The following is a 22642-nucleotide window of genomic DNA, read 5'->3' as shown; positions in this document are numbered from 1 at the left end:
AGCTCTCTGGAATCATTTTAGCCTACAGGATTAAGTTCCTGGTTGTTAAATTCAAAATACATTTTTTTGGGGTACTTAGTTTATTTGACTGTTTGGTAGTTCCGTATTTTGTTTAAAAGCACTGATTCTAAAAATCCAGCTGCCTATGTTCAAATCTTGGCTCCATCAATTTTTAGCTTTGTGACTGGGCAATTTACTTAATGTGCCTCTGAGTAGCATCCTTTGTAAAGTTTCTTTATTCATAGAATGCTGTGACCATCAAAGGGTTGAGTCAATGTAAGAATAATTTAAAAACCTTCTAAAAAACAAAGTGTTATGTTATCTAGTATCTCTAATTACTTTTTTCTTGAAAATCATTTGAAACTGGCCTAATTCTGACTTGTCTGACAAGTCCTTGGTTTTAACACCCTATTTCAGGTTTTCCCTCTCCAATGTATCTTTTACACAATGGCCAAAATGATCATTTGAAACTATAACTAGCTATCCTGTGCTATGGCCATTAATAAAGTCTAAACTCCTTAGCATTATAGACAAGACCCTTTATTATATCATTCTAGTTCTTCCTTATATCTCAACTGTCTCTACTTGAGTTAAGCTAAACCAAGTTGTTACATTCCCAAAATATGCCTCTCTCTACATATGACTTGAACATGCTATTAACTCTACATGCCCCATTCTCCTTCTCTTGAAATAAATTAACTCTCCTTTCTTAATGTGCCTGCAACAACTTCACACAGTATTTATCACATTCTATTTTAGATGCCTGTTTGATTCCTGATACAATTCATCTAGTTAGATCTTCCCACTAGCTCCTATTAAGAACAAAAGGGGCTGGGCAATGGTACAGGCCTGTAATCCCAGCTACCTGAAAGGCTGAGGCAGAAGGACTATGTCAAAATGTGAGGGCCAGCCTGGGCAACTTAGTGAGACCCTGTTACAGAATCAAAAATTTAAAAAAAAGACTAGGATTGTAGTTCAGTAGTAGAGAGCCCTTGAGTTCAATTTCCAGTATGGGGAAAAACCAAAAACCCAAATGGGGCTGTATTTATGAATCTTATTCTGTTATTTTTTCACTACCCTGATCTTAAACCACTTTCCTATTCCTTTATTCTTCATTATCATATCCTTTCTTTTTAATTAGTGCAATGAGGTTAGGTGGAAATGTACCTAGAAAGGATATGTGTAGGGCTGGGGATGTGGCTCAAGCGGTAGCGCGCTCGCCCGGCATGCGTGCGGCCCGGGTTCGATCCTCAGCACCACATACCAACAAAGATGTTGTGTCCGCCGAGAACTAAAAAATAAATATTAAAAATTCTCTCTCTCTCCTCTCTCACTCTCTTAAAAAAAAAAAAGAAAGGATATGTGTACATAAATTAACTAGATAACAAAACTTCACACTGAAGGGAACATTCTAGAAGGATTTATTTCATTGCTGACCATTAGGTTGCAGCATGCAACTTCTCAACAATAAGGTGCCACTCTCCACTCCTACAAAAGCACCAAATGCTATGGTACTACCACTTAGGTTTTCAGTTTTATTACCAATTGTCATATGCCTTTTAGGGACTTAAAAGCACTTATTCTCTATAAAAGAAACCTCATATTTCATGCATAAAATTCTAATTGGCAGATATAGATCTATAATAGAAAGAAGAAAAAAATCCTAGTTCTGTTAAGTTATCAGAAATAAAATAAGCATTTCTACTTGCCTTGTTTTAAGGAAATGAGATTATTTTTTTCCTACCAGGAATCAGAACAGTGGTTCTGATGATCCCTTAAGGTTATAAAACTGCTTACTAGTTAAAAGTTCCCTCTAAAGATGTTAAGAAGTTGGCTTAGTTTCCTGTATAGTTTAAAGAAATATTTGCAGTATATGTAGGAGTTATAGGTTATATTGTAGACACTGGCATTAATATTCAAAAGGCCTATTATCCCCTTTTAAAAAATTCCATGTCAGAAGGTAAAAGGAAATCCCCAATTATCCCTGAGTGAAAAAGGAAAAAAAAATTATAGTTACTTTTATTGGTTAACAGAAGTCATTATAAATGAATTTTCTATCTTTAGAACATTCTTGAATACTTTGCATAAACTGAAACAGGAATGAGGTGCTCTCAGATTTGCTTAGATAAATGTAGCAGTATGATTAGTTCATCTGCAGAGATTTCAAATTTAATTAACTATATAGCTGAACAGTTTCCATTTTGAAATGTGACAATATCCTGAAAGGATGTTCATGGGACATGAAACTAATGGATAAAGGGGAATTTTTAAAATGTTAGCAGGAAAAAAAAAACAGAGTAGGGAAAACTATAATGTAAGTAAGGGGCAAGACAAAGCTGTAGTACTGAGCTGGGCCTTCTCTTTAAGCCAGGGGCCTCTAGCAATCCTATGCTATACCTGCTTTTATAATAATATAAACAAAAAGCTGAGAAATAAAATTAATAATGTCCCAAACTAAGTCTTTTGTTTAAAGAGTAAATAAGAGAAAAATTTTAGCTTCTTAATCAAGGAGTGCTTTATAATTTCAAGGCATCTTAATATAATTCATTTAACCCTACAGCAATTGTGCAACAAGCAAAATATCATAAAAGGAAAACAACAAAGGTTAATTCCTATAGGGGCCAACAGACAGGATTGGTGCAGCACAGTAATTAACCTTCACATACTTGGAGTCTTGTTTGAAAGGCAGAAAAAACTCAGATTACTGAAAATCACAAATGTCACCAACAAAAGGAATGTTGATTAAAGTCAAAAGAACTTCCCAAAGGGTTGCCTTCTTTGAAGGAATTTCAGAATATTGCTAGCACAGATTGGCTACCTTAAATCTCACTAATGGCTCCATTGAGAATGAGAATGCCCAGTCAGTGCTGTTAAAAATGTACTAGGAGGGGAAAAACAAAATAAAACAATCTACTGTTCCCTAACATATATGGCTTAGCACCCAGAGAAAGCCTCTGCCCCCAAAAGAGACTTTCCACAAAGGGTTAAGCTTCATTAAATGAGGCGTACTCTTTCATTTTCAGGATGTCTTTTCTTGCAAGGTCTTTAGAGGCAGAAGTTCCACTTGGATTCTAATACACATTTCTGTGAGCTCAGCTTCCTGAAAACTTACACCTGCCAGGTTCTAGGTTTTCCCTTATCAATGACTGGATTCACTACTTCACAGCCACCAGAATCGCACATACACTATTAACATGATGAAAAATACAGCTACTGCTGCAAGTTTGGCATAAGTGGAACGCATGTTCAAGTACTTCGCATCCTGGCGGTATTTCTTGGACAGACTGGACAAATTGTTGGCCTTTGAATCCAATGCTGTCAAAGAGGAAAAAGGAAACCATTAATTAGTCCTAGGAAGTATTTCATCAATAATATTAAGGCATAAAAATAACCAAAATGAGAGGCATGATATTAACAATGAAACTTAAATTTTCATTTTTATTTTAAGGGTAAGGTTACATATATTAACTCAAAACTGCAGTGCTATAAAATTTATAATATATTTTAAAATCATCTGACCAAATTATGTGCAAAATTATTGAGGCTGTATAGTGTGGTGGTCGGGAGCATAAATTTTGGCCTTAGACTCTCTGGTTCAAATATCAGCTGCACCAACCATGTAATTAATGTTCATCAAGTCCCTTAGCCTTTCCCAGTCTCTTTCTTTCTTTTAATATTTTTGTAGTTGTCAATGGACCAATATTTTATTTATTTATACACAGTGCTGAGAATCAAACCCAGTGTATCACACATGCTAGACAAGCACTCTTACCACTGTACTACGACCCCCCAGCCCTCTCTGTTTCTTTATCTATAAAATATAAGGTACATAAGATTGCTTGTAAAGTGAGAACAATGCCTGCACATATGGTAAATACTTAATAAATATTATCTGACATTTTCTAATAATTATAATCTTTATAATATTTTAATCATTATCATTTTTATAATCTTTTAATGGGTTTAAGTCACATTATATCATATTTTTAAAAATTATAATCCATGTAAGATAAGAATTAGATAACTAACTAGAAAATTCAGTTAATCAGACACAGTATTAAACTACACTTCAGTGGTATAGTTTAAAATTTCTGAGATTTTCCACATAGAAAAGACAATTATGAAGTTAAAACTGTAAGAAATTATATTTCAATAGGCATAGGAATGTAAAATTGTAATTAAAATGTAGTAACACGTCCTCAAACAAACAAACACCAAAATGTAGTAAATTAAGTTTTTAGCATTTTCTGAGAAGTTTGCCTTCCCCCAACCTAGAACATTGATAATACTATTATCTTCTTTTAATTGTTATTGAGTACTTAGATATAGCCAGATACAAACTAGGTCAGATTAAAACATAGGACATATTTAAATAATGAAAAGCTTTGACATAAATTAATTCTGATCAAACTTTTCATTTACTTAAATTTTTACAAAACATTTTGCAATCTCAATTTGTTTATTCACTCTTGAGATAATACAACTGGAATATTTGGAATTGCTTAATAGAGACTGGTTTTGATTGAGAAATGTGGCATTACTTAATAACACAAGTATGATAGTCACATCTGAATTTACAAACTGGTCATACGAGTAAGAAAAAAACCTAGTCATGAAAAAAATCAATTAGGGGATGAGAAATAACCATGACAATGATCAAGAAATCTTTCTATCTAGTCTACTAGAAATGTACCTTCCATTGGACAACAGAATTTTATTGTTTTTACTGCTATATCCCAGGCACCCAGAATGACATATAATTAATGCTGAATAAACATTTGCCAAATAACTCTAAATCTGCTGAGCATAACTGGGCAGAGGAACAAGTATTAGGTCATATGAAACAAGTGATAAGAGAATTCCTCAATAAAGAAACATTTTGAACCACATAATATCATAAAGATAAAGTTACTGCTTGGAGAAGTCATTTAGCAAATATTTATGCTATATAGTAGGACTATATGAAGTGACAGAAGATTCAATGGTGATCAAAACATACATAATCCCTGCCTCTGAGGAATTTATAGTCTCGTAGAGGTAATATCATGAATGAAAAAACACAATTCAGAGCTTAAAAGATAGTTGTACTAGACATTAAAAAAGGCATAATTTAAATTTGCTGAAAGAATCCACAGGAACTACTCTTAGTCTTAAATGCAAAGCAGACTACCTATTAAACTAAAATTAGAAAGAGAAGAAGGTATAAAATATTTATTCTTAAGAAGCTTAAAGAGGAGAAAATATTCTTTGAAGTAGGCTAATCTCTTTACTGTCCTTTAAATATGCTCTGTTCTGATGTTTTTTTCTTCTACTTAAGATACTTCCTTGTCTATGTAAATTCAAAAGGCTTTCCTTGCTCACTTTACACTTTTCTATACCCTTCTATATTAATATAGCTCTTGTTATCTACATATCCATTTAAAGTTACTGTACACTGAAAAAGGACAAGGACTCTAGAGGCCAATGAATCCTGCTAAGTATCAGCAGTGATTTTTAGTAGGCCACATAACTTTTCAAGATTTTTGCTTCTTTATTTGTAAGACTGGTTTGATATCACCTATTACACATGAAATAATTATGAAGATTAAATAAGATACATATAAAACTTCCCCAGCAGATTAGAATAAGTATCCAATAGATGTTTATTCCCTTATACTGCCTATTAATTACTCTTTGAGACGGTTTCTTATCTCCCAAACAAGATGGAGCTACTTAAGGTAGACAAGTACTTCTTTTTAAATCAGCATATCAGCTTTTTAACACAAAACACTAGAGGAGAATCCTTTACATTGTTGGTAGACTGACAGATGTATAAATTTTGGATTTAAGAAAAGCGTCTATGCTACTCTATCTATTATGAAAAAAGTGGCATGGTATTGGCACCAAAACAGACTTGTAGACCAATGGTACACAATAGAGGACACAGAGACAAACCAACGTAAATACGGTTATCTCATACTAGACAAGGGTGCCAAAAACATTCACTGGAGATAGCCTATTCAACAAATGGTGTTGGCAAAACTGGAAATTCATATGAAGCAAAATGAAATTAAATCTCTATCTCTCACCCTGCACAAAAACCAACTCAAAGTGGATCAAAGACTTAGGTACTAGAACAGAGACCCTGCCGCTAATAGAAGAAAAAACAGGCCCAAATCTACACCATGTTGGCCTAGGATCTGACTTCCTTAAGAAGACTCCTAAAGCGCAAGTAAAATCAAGAATCAATAAATGGGATGGATTCAAATTTAAAAAGCTTCTTCTCAGCAAAGGAAACAATAATGTGAAGAGAAAGCCTACAGATTGGGAGAAAATCTTTACCACATACACCTCTGATAAAGCATTAATCTCTAGGATATATAAAGAACTCAAAAAACTTAACACCAAAAAACCAAATAACCCAATCAATAATAGAAGAAATACAACTGATCAACAAACATATGAAGAAGTGTTTAACATCTCTAGCAATTAGTGAAATACAAATCAAAACCACTCTAAGATTTCATCTCATTTCTGTTAGAATAGCAATAATCAAGAATATAGGCAACAATAAATGTTGGTGAGGATGTGGTAAAAAAGGTACACTCATACATTGCTAGTGGGACTGCAAATTGGTGCAACCACTATGGAAAGCAGTATGAAGATTCCACAGAAAACTGGGAATGAAACCACCATTTGATCCAGCTATCCCACTCCTTGGTTTAAAATCAGCATGCTATAGTGATGCAGCCACATTAATGTTTATAGCGGCTCAATTCACAATAGCTAGACCAACCTAGGTGTCCCTCAATAGATGAATGGATAAAGAAAATATGGTACATATACTCAATGGAATATTACTCAGCTTTAAAGAAGAGTGAAATTATGGCACTTGCCTGTAAATAGATGGAGTTGGAGAATATCGTGCTAAGCAAAATAAGTCAATCCCACAAACCAAAGGCCAAATGTTTTGTATAATATGTGGACACTAATTCATAATAAGGTGGGGGGCACTAGGGAAGAATAGCGTTACCTTGGATTAAGTAGAGGGAAGTTATGGGAGGGGAGAGGAAGGGATGTGGGGATAGAAAAGATAATAGAATGAAACAGACATTATTACTGTATGTGTGTGTGTGTGTGTGTGTGTGTGTGTGTATATATGTATGTGTGTGTACATGAATAGCCAAACAGGCTATTCATGGAACCCACTGCAATAAGTCTTCTAACATTTTCCTCTTATTTTTCTTTTTATTTTCCTTAACTTGTACAAATGTTTCTGTACATAATTTTGTAAATTTTTGTAGAGTAATTGCTTCAAAGAAACATATATATGTAGTCATATATATATATATATATATATATATATATATGACTACATGACCATGATTCTGCAACATGTACACTCAGAAAAATGAGAAATTATATCAAATATGTACAATATATCAAAGTGTATAAATGCATTCTACTGTCATATATAACTAATTAAATTAAAAAACTAATAAATAAATAGCTTATTTGCTAAAAAAAAACTTTATAGACTCATCCTCAAAATTTGATGTTTAGGGTATAAGCTATATGCTAGGATAACTGCTACTACTAACACAAAGAGTAAAGTTTTGGTTCATACTAAAGGATAACTATTTACTAATATGTAGCAAGGCTGAATTTTAGAAATATTTATTAATGAGTGTATAGTGAGGGATAAAAGTAGCATGTGAAACAGATATAAAAATTCATAAAATACTGCCTTTAAAGAGTTTACATGTCTGCCTCTAATACTTGGGTAACATTTAAACATCAGATAAATACATACACTTTAATTATTTACAATTTAAAATTACTATAGGTAATTCAATCTCAAGCACTACACACATACACAAAAATCACTATAGGTAAAAAATGACTAATTTTACATATATATGTAACCAATTTAAGTATCTATATTAAATACATATTGAACATATATTAATAATATATTTAATGCAAATATTTGAGGTGAATTGGGTAAATAAACATATATAACACAATCATCCGCAAAAAAAGCCATGTAACTAAATGTTTTAAGAGTTTAAAAAGTACAGACGAGATTATGTGATGTGGGCTATAAGGATCAAGGAGGATTTCTTTGAAGGAGCAATTCTTGTCTACATCTTAAAGATTAGATCCATACAGTGAGAATGGACCATTAAGAATGGTGAGTAAGCTCACCTAGCTGATAGACAGAATATTTGTGAACTAGGGAGAATGATAGATATTTTGCAATCTCCTTCTTTTCCATTGGTTTGGTGGTAGTAAAATCTCCCAAACAGGCTATTCATGGAACCCACTGCAAAAAGTCTTTTGACATTTTCCTCTTATTTTTCTTTTTATTTCCCTTAACTTGTACAAATGTTTCTATACATAATTTTGTAAATTTTTGTAAAGAGTAATTGCTTCAAATACATATGAATCCTTTACACTCTTCTAACCCAACAAAAACTAATCACGTTAGGGAAAAAAAATGTATCATACTGGAATCCTTGTAATGTAATCTATTTCTGAAACATGAATTCTTAACAGTCCTGGCAAGAATCTGACTGCAATAAAAATAAGCTATCCTTGCCTATGGTATTGCTTTATTAAGTCTCATATTGTGTTCAGATACCTGAGAGTGCTTCTCCTCGTTGTAACACTTCTTCAATATTGGCCACCATGATTCTCTGCACATCTTGCAATTCAGTGTTGATAGAGCCTAGGTTTCTCCGAGCACGACTGTCAATGTACAGCTTCTTAGTTTTCTGAATGAAGGTATCTACAACAATGAAGAAAAGTGACCATTAACAACTCCTTTCAAGTCCATCGAAGTATTCAAGTAGGGAATTAGAAATTTTGAGCTTATTGGATTTGCCACTGTCCCTGGTTTAATCAAGCACATGGGGTGAGTATCAAAATCTAGGTTTTGATTTCTTTTTTTAAAATATTTTATTTTTTAGTTGTAGATGGATACAATATTTTATTTTTATTGGTGCTGAGGATCGAACCCAGGGCCTTGCACGTGCTAGACAAGCGCTCTACCGCTGAGCCACAATACCAGCCCTAGCCTTTGATTTCTTCATTTGTAAAATGTGAAGCTGTAACTAGGTGACCATTCAGGGGATATGAGCTTTAGAGAATTCTGAATAAAAAGTATTTGCTATTAGACATTTTACAGAAATAAAGACCACTATCATAAGCCTTTCCTAAAAGCAGAAAATTTCAAACTATATTTGGTTTTAATACTTATTCTATACATTCCCAAAAGTATGCAGGTAATACCCTACCATCATTATAGACTAACAAGGCAAAAGAGTTAATGATTACTAAAAAGTTATCATTACAAATGTTGCCTTAAAGTATTTTCTTTAATATATTTTTCTAATGTCATGACATTCTTAAACTTTGGGTAAAGTAAGCATGTGACTGGGAATTTCCTAAAATACCAATGTAAAGCTGCAGTCTCATTCATCTTTAGCCAACGTTGGTGTAGAATGATTTATTATTAAAGAAACTTTTAATTTTTGGCAAAAATCTGAAGTTATATGTGCTAGACACCTTTCACTTGGCCTCTTTGGATCCCTTCCACCTTTTTGCACCTTGCTTTCTATCTTGGGAACCTGACCTGTATGGTGTACCTCAATGGGCTCCTTACCCTCTGGCTTCCAGCAAAGATCAGGCAATGAAGGAGGCCCCAAGAGTAGAAAAGGTTTGGAACAGACCGGTGATATCAGGGTACTTATTCCCAATAACTTCCTAAGAAGTCACTTTCAGCTGGAAGTACCTCTCTTGCAAAAGTTAGTGCTCCTAACTTTTGGTTTCTCCTATAAATTTCTTCTTTTCAATTCTAAAAACTGCTCCTTCCTTTTATGCCTTCAAGCCTAGGGATGGTAAAACTACTTTATTACTGATTGCAGATTACTATGCCTTATGGTTCTCTTATAGCCCATTCATATATATCTTCAGGTATAGCCAGTTAAGCTTGTTTGAGCGTACCATCTATTTCCTGTGTGACCTTGACACATGTGTCTTAGTTTTTCTTTAGGTTTACTAAATTGTTATTATCTACAAAAATAAAATCTAAACAACTGGACATTATATGAATTAGCTTTTGGAGAGTTTATAGTTATGAAACACTATTTTGCCAAATTTTTAATTTCTATAAGGCATCACTCACTTATCAGGCAAACTTGAAACACTCCAGAAATTCTAAGATAGTAAAATTACTTACTTTTTTAACTAAAAATTTCAGCAATGTAGCATGATCCTACTTATTCTCACCCTATATTTGATGTTCTTAGGATATTTCTTTTGATATATTGCCATTAGATACTTTACGAGGTCTGACTAGTATTGAATCTTTTCATAATTCCTATACAAGTACAGATACCCACGCTCACTACTTCTGAATATAGTAAATATTAGTCTCCAATCAATAACACATCTTCTTGTATTTTTTTAATTAGGATATTTTTCTACTAAAAGAAACAAGATACCATTTTTTTCTCATTTCCAAATTCTTATCTCCAAAAAATGAATCTTAATATTAGCATGTGTCTAGAGGTTGGAAGAAAGAAGACTCAGCTGTTATAAGCCCATTAAGTAGAGCTTTATGCATAGCTCTGGTCACAAATGCAACTAATTGGTGGTGGTGCATGCCTGTAATCTCATAGGCTCTGGAGGCTGAGGCAGGAGGACTGTGAATTCAAAGCCAGCCTCAGCAACTTAGCAAGCCCCTAAGCAACTCAGTGAGACCCTGAGTCTAAATAAAATACAAAAAAGGGAGGAGGACGCAGCTTGATGGTTAAGCACCCCTGGGTTCAATCCCCTAGAACACACACACAAAAAGCCCCTAATGAAGAATCAAGCCAAAGAACAAAAAGGCAACAAGATCAAACGGGAAAAGATAATTATAACTAGAGAATATTGTTTCTAAGAAGGGAGCCTCATTCATTCAAAGAGACAAAAAGAGGGCCAGGTATGGTGGCACATGCCTATAACTCCAGCAATTCAGAAGATTGAGGCAAGAGGATCTCAAGTTTGAGGACAACCTTGGCAATGCGCTTAGTAAATCCCTGTCTCTTTTATTTTATTTTTATTTTTAAAAACCAAAAGTACTGGGGGTGTGTAGCTTACTGGTAAGGTATCCAGGGTTAAATCCCAGGACCACCAAGAAATAAAACAAAAAAACAACCAAAGAAGAAAAGGGACAAAAAGATGTAGAATGGGAGAAGAGGCTAAAGCCAAAATTCCAGTAAGGTAAACATCAGGGAAAAAACGTGTCCAAATTTTATCAGTGTAACAAATAGCTTTTCCTCTATAATGTTTGTTCCCCTAATAAAGAAGTGAGGGGCATAAACTTACCAAACTCAATAAAGGAGTAAGGTCTAGACACAGTAGGCACCTTTTTCCCATGCTGTTCATCAAATTCTGAGTGCAAATCTTCTAGGTAGGCAAAAGCCAACTTCTTAGGGAAGGCAGCTTCACACAAAACCAGATAACACACTCCCTGCTCAATAATATAGCTGAAAAGACAAAAAAGCAAGACAAAGTTGTTTATAAAGTTAACAGTACTTCAAACTTATTGAAGCAGACTCTGAGGACCCTATAAACTTGTGAAAATGTCTAGTTTAATCTCTCTGAGGCTGGCCAAGAGAAGATCAATTTCAAACCACAAATTCTCAGAATCAGAAAACAAACATCTTCTCATTAAGAGACATATATCCCAAAAGGAGTATAACTGTTTTATTCATTACACAATTCTTCAACTAACATACATCAATACCTAAAATTTCTTCTTAGAAATAGATTTTTCACTATATCTACCCTTTGATTTTGTAAGTGAACTAGTATACATATATTAAATTTCTTCTAGTCACAAAGTAAAACTGGAAATTTTTGTGAATACTTAAAAGCTGAAAATAAACAGCATATTATTTACTGGGTACAGACAAATGTGGCCTTGGAACTAATAATGCTATCTGATTTCCAGGCTAGGAAAACTATAATCAATTGGAAACTATTGAACAACAGAATTGGCTTCCATTTGTGATAGGGAGTTCTCTGGATTATACAACTACATGTATGAGATATTCTTGGGAAAAGTTTAGGCTATAACTTATAAGCTTTCAAACTTCTTTTTTAGCTATAGTATTCTTTTTTTAAAAAAAATATTTTTAGCTGTAGATGGACATAGTAACTTTATTTATTTATTTTTATGTGGTGCTGAGGATTGATCCCAGCGCCTCACACATGCTAGCCAAGCACTCTATTACTGAGTCATAATTTCAGTCAGCTATAGTATTCTTTACTTCAGCAAAAATTATACCTAAAAGACCTATGTGTACAGATTATTTTAGAAGTTATTTAGTTTAAATAGGAGTTTAAAGGCCAAAAGCATTATATAAACTCCCATCCCTGTCCTATGTAACACCTGAGGTATCCTATGGCTTCACAAAAGACAATTTAAAGACTATTACAGTATCTTAGGCTCCTAAATATCATACTAATTACTTGCTTAGAAATCTGAAATAACAGTTCTCCCTGCCTTCAAGCTATATCATCTTCTATACCACATGTTTTATTCCTCTCAAATTGACAGTATCACATTGCCTTGTGTACAAACTCTAGAGGTTCTCCAACACCTATGCAATAAAATCATACTTCTTGAAGTATTTATAGCCCTTCAAATTGCTAGGCTACTTTCTATCACATATTCTAATATACCAAATGGCAAGCTGTTTCCTAACAAGCTAGGTTTTAAATTTTAAAATATTTTTGTGAACTTCTACTTATGCTGTCATTTCTAATTAAAATGCTCTTTTATATACTTGGAGAAATCCTGTTCATTTTATATGCTCAATTGTATTATAATTTTTTTCTGTGAAATTTCTCTGCATTTTCTCTTCCTCTATCCCTTTCTTCATATTAACCCCCACAAATGGGAATTTACTGCTTCCTTCTCTCTCCCCCAAAGCATTCAGATTGCATTACAGCATTTCTTGCCCTGAAATATTATGATATACTTGTTTTAATATATGTTTCTCTCAGCTAGTAAAAAGATAAGCTCATTAAAGGTAATGATATTAAAAGGAAGACTTAATACAGGGCCTGGCAAGTAAATCTTTAATAAATAGCTCTCTGGTAGAAATAAAAGATATGAGATTATGAACATCCTAAAGGAACCAGACAGAAGAAAATCCTTTAATTCTATAAGAACTTTCCTAAGTCTTTTGTTTCCTCACCCATGGTAGACATATACAGTCCCTCAGTAGTTACAAGAGGTTGCTTCCTGGACCCTTGTGGATATGGAAATCCAAGTATGCTCAAATCTCTTATATACCAATAGATCTGGAAGACTAATTGTATTATATAATTAATAGCATAATTACATAATTATATTGCTATGTTGCCCAGGCTGGGGTCAAGCAAGCTTCCTGCCTCAATGTCATAAGCAGTTGTGACTACGGGTATATACAATCTTAAATGACTGCCTAAATGACTATTTTTTGGTGTTGAAAATTAGATTTATATAAAATGTTTCAGATACTATATAAATTGATACCTTACAAAATGCAATGTCTACCATTTTCTTAATCAACGGGCCAAGGTTTTGTTTTTATTTGGATATATTTAATTATTCGTCTTTGATAAATGGTGGTATTTTGTATTTTTTATTTTTAGTTAAACTCAAAATGTTCCTCTTGGGTCTAAATTACTGAGTCCCGAAAATGGCAAAGATTATTTAGCTGATCCCTTTTATTTTTCTGTGATCTTGTAATTTTCCTGCTATATCAGATTCAAATTTGACATGTACTGAACATTTAATACCAGTTGCTTGTAAATCATTTAAAATGCAATAAAGTTCTTTTGATCCCTCTCTCAGGTGTATGTATTGTCTTTACCAATGACGGAGATGCTTTTAAACTTTTATAGTTTTTTTCCTAAATAATAACTCATATTTATTGATTATTCCCTTTGTGTCAGGCAAGTAATATATATGATTTCCTTTAAAATCCTTATGGAACTTCTATAATCATTTGCCCTATTTTATAGAGAAAACTGAGGTTTGAAAAGGTTATGTGAATTGCTCAAAGTTACATTCTAGTAAACGTCTAAGCAAGAGTACTAACCTACCTATGTCTGGCTCCAAGACATTCCTAAAGAGGTTATCTGTTATTGCATGATGGGTACATAGTTTTTTTAGACACAAGTTATGAGGCTAAATTACTGTAAGCATGTCAAGAGGAGTTGCTTCCAGGAAGAGACTCTATTTTTCAAGTTATCTTTAAAAGACTGTCACAATTCTCATAAGGTGTCACATTTACTGTATTTCATTCATAAATGATCATAAAAAAATCAGGACTATACTCACTGAAAAGTCATTGCTCCTGCTTCCAAGGTACACCTGGTAGGGGAGTGTTCATTCAACTTTCGAAAGAGTTGCTTAGCCTGGCTCTGATACTGTTGAAGGTCCCGGCCAGACTGAAAGAAGACACCTTCATTTAAGAATTTTCCACACAAAAAGCTGTGTCAATTAGTGAGAAGCATTATGATATTAGGAGGACACTATGTGAATAAGATCCTTAATTTACAGCTTAATAAAATTCATTTTAATGAGAGAAAAATGATCCTACTTTTACGACAAAAAAGACCTAATCCCTACTTCAAAATCATATTGGTTATTTGCTACGAAGCAAAAGTATGTATCTTCACTACATTTCTGACACTCTCAGTGTTCTTTCCACTATTAGGTCAGTATCTTCTTCCTAACTCATTTCACTTTTACAGTTACTGGCACAGAATGGCACAAGCATGTGTTATAATCATGAGAAATTTGTGACTTGCGAATCTTATTTTTATGCAGGCATATCAAGCAAAACCTTCCACAAAGCCTTACATGATTGAGAATTTAAGCAAAACTAAATGTACACACTATTAACTTCAGATTATACGAACACCATGAGTGAAACTAATAAAAAATGAGTAGGGGTATAATAAGGATTGGAAAGTCAAATATCCTTTATGTATAAATCTATTTGGTTCTCTGGATAGCAAAGTTTGAATTCTGAGGAACATGTGCAACAAAATGAAAATAATAACATGTGAGTAATGTAATCATAGGTCATATTTACCTAAAGGATTTCTGGATAATACTATAATTAGTTAAAAAGGGGGAGCGAGGGTGAGAGAAATAGTGGAGAAACTACTGGAGAAATAGTGTCATTACTTTCTTTCTGCAGTGCTGGGCCCTCATGCATACTAGGCAAGTGCTCTAGCATTGTAGTAATATCTTTTTGAAAGGAGAGAATGAAGAATAGGAAGCAAACACATTATTTATTCATTTGCATACTAATTGGGGAAAGGAAGACTTTCTGTTGGCTATGATCTGAATGTCTGCATCTCCTCAAAATTAACGTTGAAAAAAATTTTTTAAACCAGGAATTGAACCATTTAACCACTGAGGTGCATATCTAGTCCTTTTAATTTTTTATTTTGATATGTGGTCTCGCTAAGAGATTAGAACCTCGATAAATTGCTGAAGCTGGCTTTGAATTTGTAATCCTCCTGCCTCAGCCTCCTGAACTCCTGGGATTATAGGCATGTACCACTTAACCTCAAGGTGATATACCATTCCTGAGAAATACAATGCTGACACAATCCTTTTGGCTAAATAATAACCTTTTTGGTATACTTACATGACCAAATACTATGTATCCACCCAAACAATGTCATGTAATATTTAATGATATCAGACAATGTTTATCAGATACTGGTAAGTGGAAAATTGAGGTAAAACAGTCTTACAGTATTGTCCGTTATTTAATCATACACAAACATGAGCATACACACACATTTAAGGTCACTCACCAAAAATATATAATGAGTAGAGATTATAGGTAATAATCACCACTGACATTTTGGTCTTTTTCCTTGCATATATTCACTAAACTTTCTAAACAAGCATGAATTAATTTTGCAATGGGAAAAATTAGTCATTTACTCATTAACTCATTCCTGTTTACTGAATATTTGCATCCAGTGTATGATGAGCAAGTCTGGTTTATGAATTTTTTAAAAAAATGTGGCATATATACAATATGAAACATTACTCAGCAATAAAAGAGAACAAAATCATGGCATTTGCAGGTAAATGGATGCAATTGGAGAAGATAATGCTAAGTGAAGTTAGCCAATCCCAAAAAACCAAATGGTGAATGTTTTCTCTGATATAAGGTGACTGTCTCATAGTGGAGTAGGGAGAGGGAGTATGGGAGGAATAGATGAACTCTAGATAGTGCAGAGGAGTGGGAGGGGGCAGGGGCTTAGCCATGATGGGGAATGTGATGGACATCGTTATCCAAAGTACATGTATGAAGACATGAATTGGTGTGAACATACTTTATATACAAACAAAGACATGAAAAATTGTGTTCTATATGTGTAATAAGAATTGTGATGTATTCCGCTGTCATGTATTTAAAAAATAAAAGCAATTAAAAAAAAGATTCTTCAGAAACAGGTAAATGAAATTAAGGGCTCACTTTCTGCCAGGCCCTGTTCTAAACACTTTATATAATCTAACTCATTTAATCTTCACAGTTACCTTGAGATGATTATCATATCAATATTTGATAAATCAAACCTGCCTCCGGACCAAGGATTCCAGATCAATAAAGGATGGAGTGAGGATCTGAGCCTAGGTAGTCTGGCTCTGGAACCCCTGCTCCAAATGTTACATAACACCAATTATATAATTCAAATTTCTTTAATAGTAAATATATCTTCTAAATGATGTTTTGCTAATTCATAGAAAATGCTCAAGAAATCATGTGGCAACTTTGATACAGAAATCACAAAACAACATAACCTCTACTTTACAGTAATGACCTTTAGATTATTTTCAGTGTCAAAGTCACAAAGGGCTCACAGACAGCTAGTTGACCTAAAAATATTTGAGTGTCCTGATTCTACCTTCTACTTTATCTAGAATAGATTAATGAACTTTATATACTTTATAATAATCTCTGTTGGTAATCCAATAATGAAGTGGATTAGAATAACCGGACAAATTGTGTAAAATACTTGAAGTAATTTGATAGCATATTTAGGATTTGTCTCTCTATATTACAAAAAGTACAAGGTAGTAAAATTTGTCCTACAACCACAATAGTTTTTCATTACTGTCACCTAGGACTGCTAACAACTAGTTCTATCAAGTATCATCTTTTACCTTAATAAGAACATTTAGCTAAGCTCTCCTCATTTAAAAATCCCTATTGAATTCAGCTGGTCAAAGTCCAGCATAACCAAGAACCAACCATTTTTCTCTATAATCTACCTTAAATAATTGGGAGAATGAAGCTGTTTAACTGTACAACAGACTATTTGCTTTTTTTCTTTCTTTTTTCTTTTTGAGTTCCCTGTTGGTTAGATCTACCACCTTCTTGAAGTCTAAACTGCCTTCCACAGAGCTGGTGCAAAATTAAAGAGAATACAATCATTTTAAGGTAGAAGAGAAAGGTGGATAAAGAAATTGCAAACACCCTAAAAGGAAAAAACACCACAAAAAGAGCAAAGGAATACACAGGATATTAGTTAGGGTAGTCTGAGTTTGTGAAGAAAGCTCATCTCTATACCTGCCCTAAGCCTAAATTTCTAGTTAAGTACAGAGGAAACACTGTATATAACATTCTGTTATTTTCAGAATTTGGCTCTCAATTATATAATCTGAATAACTTTTCATTTCTAGTAATAAGGCAGCTTGTACAGGGACTGGTACCTAGTAAACACCCAAAATTATCAGTGACACATAGTTGAAAGCACTTTGAATTATTTGGCTTAGACAATTAAGGTATTTAAACATAAAAGTAGGTGTTGGAGTTGTGGCTCAGTGGGTAGAGTGCTTGCCTCGAATGTGTGAGGCATTGGGTTCGATCCTCAGCACCACATAAAAATAAAAATAAAGATTTAAAAAAAATCTTTAAAAAAATTTTTTTATAGTTGTAAATGGACAGAATGCCTTTATTTCATGTGTTTATTTTTATGTGGTGCTGAGGATCAAACCCAGTGCCTCATGCATGATAAGCAAGCGCTCTGCCACTGAGCTACAGGACAGGCCCTAAAAAAAAAATCTTAAAAAAAAAAAAAAAGTATTTGGTAGGATAATCTGTTCTTAAAAAGCTACTACTGGACTGGTAAGGAGTGACTACATCATCAAAAGTCCTAGAACAAGGCAGTGGAATTTGGTGGTTAGGTACTAAGCCTGCTCTAGAGCCTAACAGATACTGATTAAAAACCAGTGGTTCTCAACCTGGGGTGATTTTACTCTCAAGGGGACATTTGGCCATGGCTAGAAATATTTTGAATTGTAATTAAGGGAAAGAGGTAGAGCTACTGCCATCTGGAAGTAGAGGCCAAGTATGTGCTTACACATCCTAAAATGCACTGAAAAGTCCCTCACAACAAAGAAACCCAAAATGTCAATGGTTGCTGAGGTAAAAAAAAATCTTGATGAAAAATTCCACTATGCTACTTACTAGCTGTATAAGTAACCTATTCCCCATAAGCCCCACAGCTTCTTTATCTATAAATAGGGATAATTAAAGAATCTATTCTAATATGATAGGTATGAGGATTGAATGAAATAATGCATTTAGGCTTAGCATAGTGATTGGTATGCAGTATGCCTTCTATAAATGTTCTCTATATAATTATAATAGTAAAAGTAAGTCTAGAACTCATATTTTCAGACATTAAAAGTTTAAGAGACATTCTGCTGTCATATATACCTAATTAAAATAAATATATAAATAAAGATTAGAGATATGCCCAAAGTAAATAAAATGATCCTAACTCCAAAAAAAAAAATGTTTAAGAGAGACTTTATTACTTAAAAACAAAATTTCTAGAAGAAAATACAATGGAATTATAATCACATAAATATTTGTGTCAAATGTCTTTGTCAATGAAACAAAGCACCCACCTTAGTAAATCAATACCACACTCAAAATTAAGAAACAAACAATAACAAATCAATTAATTTTTTTCAATAAAGTATCAAGGGAGAGTAGGGGCCCTCTAATATTAAGAAAATTTTCATATTCACTTTATATTCTTTGTCCACAATAGAATAAATGCAAAAGTTGAAAAACTGATCAGATTCTTCCCCTTTCTACTTCACCGCCATCCCTCATGGGTAAAATATTTCTCAAACTACATGTCCTTCAAGGAAATTTCCCCATGTTCTTGGGATCCTTTTAACAATCACACTCTTCCTGCAGAGTGGTTCTAGAAAATTCTTAACAAAAGTGGAGAATCAACAGAAAAACATTTCACAGTTAAAATTCAGGATTAGATATTTTTCAGTTTATTTCAATGAGTAGACTTTGGTGGAATGAATGAAATATATTTCACTTAGCATAACCTGCAACTCTATCATCTGTATAACTACTCTCTTAAAAGTGAAAATAAACAAATTTACTTTCAAAAATAAAGAGGCATAAAATCAAATAAAAGAGTTCCTTACTAACAGATCCTCCTGTCAACTTAGATGTCATTTCTGGGAAGGCCCTTCTGATCTTAGATATCTATGTTTAGCCACAGAACCCCTCCCTCTTCCATAATGGTTCTACATTACAATGGTTAGTTATTTGATTTTTCCACTAGACTGTAAGCTCTATGAAGGTGGAGACTGAGTCCTCTCATCCCTTGCATTAACAAAATGCCTGGCACATTTGATGTACTAAGTTTTTTTTTTTTTTTTTTTTTAAATGAGTACCATAAATAAAGAACCCAAGAAAAGGAATGCACGAAATGTTTTTCCTCTTAGGAATTCATCGTTTTTAAGCCTGAGGTTTTAAAAAATCTACTCAGGTTGTATGAGAAAGTAATATAAAACTGACCACTTTAAATAAATTACACAAATTCTATTACTGCCTTCTTTAGGGACCTCCCAGGCTTGTTCCTGACACTTATCTCACACCGAAAATCTCCCATGTGATTCTAAGTCACAAAGCAATTTCCTTTTAAGATAACTGGAGGAGTTATTGTTAATCAATTCAATAAATTTCTGAACACCCCCTAGCATAAAGCTCCTGCTGTAAAAGCTATAGAGAACACAAAGATGAGTAAGACCTGTCGTTTGTTTGCCTACTAGGAAACTTAACTTACTGAAAGACAAAGCAAAATAAAATAAGGTACAATGAATTGCAGGAATTTGGTATGTTTATTGGGCGAGATAGGAATTGTGCATAACCTTGAAAGAAGGCACCGCAACGAAATTTAACGATTGCATGTAAGTGGTAAAATTACCTCACCCACTTTCAAAAGATGTCAGCAAGCCGGGTCAAGGATCAAATGCTACAGACAGACGAGTTGAAGAACTTAGGAACTCACTTTTTCCTAGGATTTGTGTCAACGGCCTTATTAGCAGCAGAAAATCCTAAGTCCTAACTTTGTTACAAAGCCCCTAAAAAGCCACAGAACACAATTAGTGATCCCACTTAGATCAAACCTATTCCTTTTCCGAAGTATTTTTCTGAAGAGAAACGGGTAACACAAAAATCTGTCTTCGCTTTTAGGAAAGATTTCCTCTCAGGGGTAGCCTCTCCACCACTGAAAGAGCGGAGCACTTCAGACCCGTCGGGAGATCCTGGGAGGTTCGCAAGGGTCTCCCGCGTCCTAGGAAGTAATCCGAAGCTGAAAGCAGCGCGTTCGCGGGGACTTGGGGTCGCCGGGATCTGTTAGTGGCTCACCTGTTCGTCCTCCTGCATGGAGGCGGCCAGCGGAAGCCCGTCTGCCACTCGGGCGATCATCGTCAGTAACACCATTTTCGCTGGCTTTAGGGACCCAACACTGGCCCGGGGCGTCGTCCTCACTTCCTCCGCGGCAGCAGCAGTCACACCTCTACCTCAGTTCCCTAAGAGACAACTGCTTGCGTCTCCGCTTCCCGCTGAGGTGGCCGGAAACAGCTCAAGAGCGTTCCACTACCGGTCCCCAAAATTGGCTTCCCACCGAGAACCACAACTACGGAACGTGAGTTCCGCCGTCTCTCCTCCTACCTTTGTAAATTTCCAAAGTCCCGCCCACTTTTCTGAAATTTTGAGCTTCCAATAAATCTCACTTCTGGAGTGGGTGTGGCACCCGAACTGAAAGAATTTTCTAGTTCTTAATACTTTTAAGTTTGGGGAGAGTACTGGAAAGAGGGTGGGAGTTAGTAGGTTGTTAGAAGAAAGTTATGTGAAAGCACTGAAAATCAGGCTATATTTTTCATATTTAATTTTTCTATCTTATAGAAAATTATATACAGAATATTTCCTATATTTGTATATCTCCAGGAAGAGATTTTTTTGTTTTTTTCTTTGGCTGCATTTTTTTTCCATACTGTATCCCCAGATTTTTTGGACAGTTTCTGGTAGGAGGTCAGTAAATAATGTATGTATGTTATAAAAGAACAAGTACAGGACCTCAGAGATACCTAAGTCAGTCAGCCTAAAACCTTCATGAATCATGCTATACAGCAGGGCAGTCTTACTGGAACTTTCAGTGACTGGGCATTTATTCCCTATTGGAATATCTTCTAGACAATTGAACTTCAGGAACTGTTCCAGTTCTCTGTTCTTTGATATCCCCATCTCTAATCTCAGGAATATTATTCACAGCATTTTTGTGAATATTAGAATAAAATGTAGGAGCAAGGATTTCATAAAATAAAGAGAAGTTATTAAAAAATCTATCTATTGTAACATATTAATAACATCTAGTCTTAATGTTTATAGCCTACATTAAAAGAAATGCTAAGCACTTTATGTATAATTTTTTTTAAATATTTTTATTTATTTATTTTTCGATGGACACAACATCTTTGTTTTTTGTATGTGGTGCTGAGGATCGAACCCAGGCCGCACGCATGCCAGGCGAGCGCGCTACCGCTTGAGCCACATCTCCAGCCCTATAATTTTTTTTAAGAGAGAGAATTTTTTAATATTTATTTTTTAGTTTTCGGTGGACACAACATCTTTTTTTTTTTTGAGAGAGAGAGAGAGATTTTTTTTTTAATATTTATTTTTCATTTTTCGGCGGACACAACATCTTCATTTTATTTTATGTGGTGCTGAGGATGGAACCCAGAGCCCAGTGCATGCCAGGCCAGCGCATTACCGCTTGAGCCACATCCCCAGCCCACACAACATCTTTTTTAATTTTATTTTTATGTGGTGCTGAGGTTTGAACCCAGCACCCAGCACATGCCAGGCGAGCACGTTACTGCTTGAGCCACATCCCCAGCCCCTATGTATAATTCAACAAAAAACCCTATAAGATTGGATATAAGACTTGGGGAAAAAGCTTCAGAGAGTAATTTTTCCAAAGTAGCGAATGGGAAGAGGATTTGAACTCAGATTCAAGACAAATCCTGGCATGAGTCTTTCTTAACTTTTTCTCAGAGTTTAAAGGACTTTGCTTTTTTTTTTTTTTTTTTTGAGAGAGAGAGAGAGAGAGAGAGAGAGAGAGAGAGAGAGAGAGAGAGAATTTTAATATTTATTTTTTAGTTTTCGGTGGACACAACATCCTTGCTTGTATGTGGTGCTGAGGATCCAACCTGGGCTGCACACATGCCAGGTGAGCATGCTACCGCTTGAGCCACATCCCC

General features: G+C 34.4%; 1 protein-coding gene across 1 annotated transcript; it reads right to left on the bottom strand.

Moving 5' to 3' along the window:
- Positions 1 to 823: 823 nt before the first annotated feature.
- Positions 824 to 20965, bottom strand: LOC113176027 (vesicle-trafficking protein SEC22b). Its single transcript, XM_077791039.1, has 5 exons — positions 20748 to 20965; positions 14366 to 14475; positions 11356 to 11516; positions 8624 to 8770; positions 824 to 3315 (listed from the first exon to the last, which is right to left on the bottom strand). The coding sequence occupies exons 1-5, from the start codon at positions 20820 to 20822 to the stop codon at positions 3161 to 3163; spliced, it is 648 nt and encodes a 215-aa protein (XP_077647165.1). The 5' UTR covers positions 20823 to 20965; the 3' UTR covers positions 824 to 3160.
- Positions 20966 to 22642: the final 1677 nt, after the last annotated feature.

Source organism: Urocitellus parryii, chromosome 11, assembly GCF_045843805.1.
Source record: "Urocitellus parryii isolate mUroPar1 chromosome 11, mUroPar1.hap1, whole genome shotgun sequence".
Taxonomy (NCBI): Eukaryota; Metazoa; Chordata; class Mammalia; order Rodentia; family Sciuridae; genus Urocitellus; species Urocitellus parryii.
This window is presented reverse-complemented; position numbering and strand designations above follow the sequence as displayed.

Bases quoted from the DNA above. Each gene is read 5' to 3' on its own strand.
- LOC113176027 (XM_077791039.1), bottom strand. From the start codon at position 20,822: ATGGTGTTACTGACGATGATCGCCCGAGTGGCAGACGGGCTTCCGCTG. The intron at 14,476-20,747 runs GTGAGCCACTAA...GTCTTCTTTCAG, and splicing joins CCATGCAGGAGGACGAACAG to TCTGGCCGGGACCTTCAACA. The intron at 11,517-14,365 runs GTGAGTATAGTC...TTGTCTTTTCAG, and splicing joins GCAGGAGCAATGACTTTTCA to CTATATTATTGAGCAGGGAG.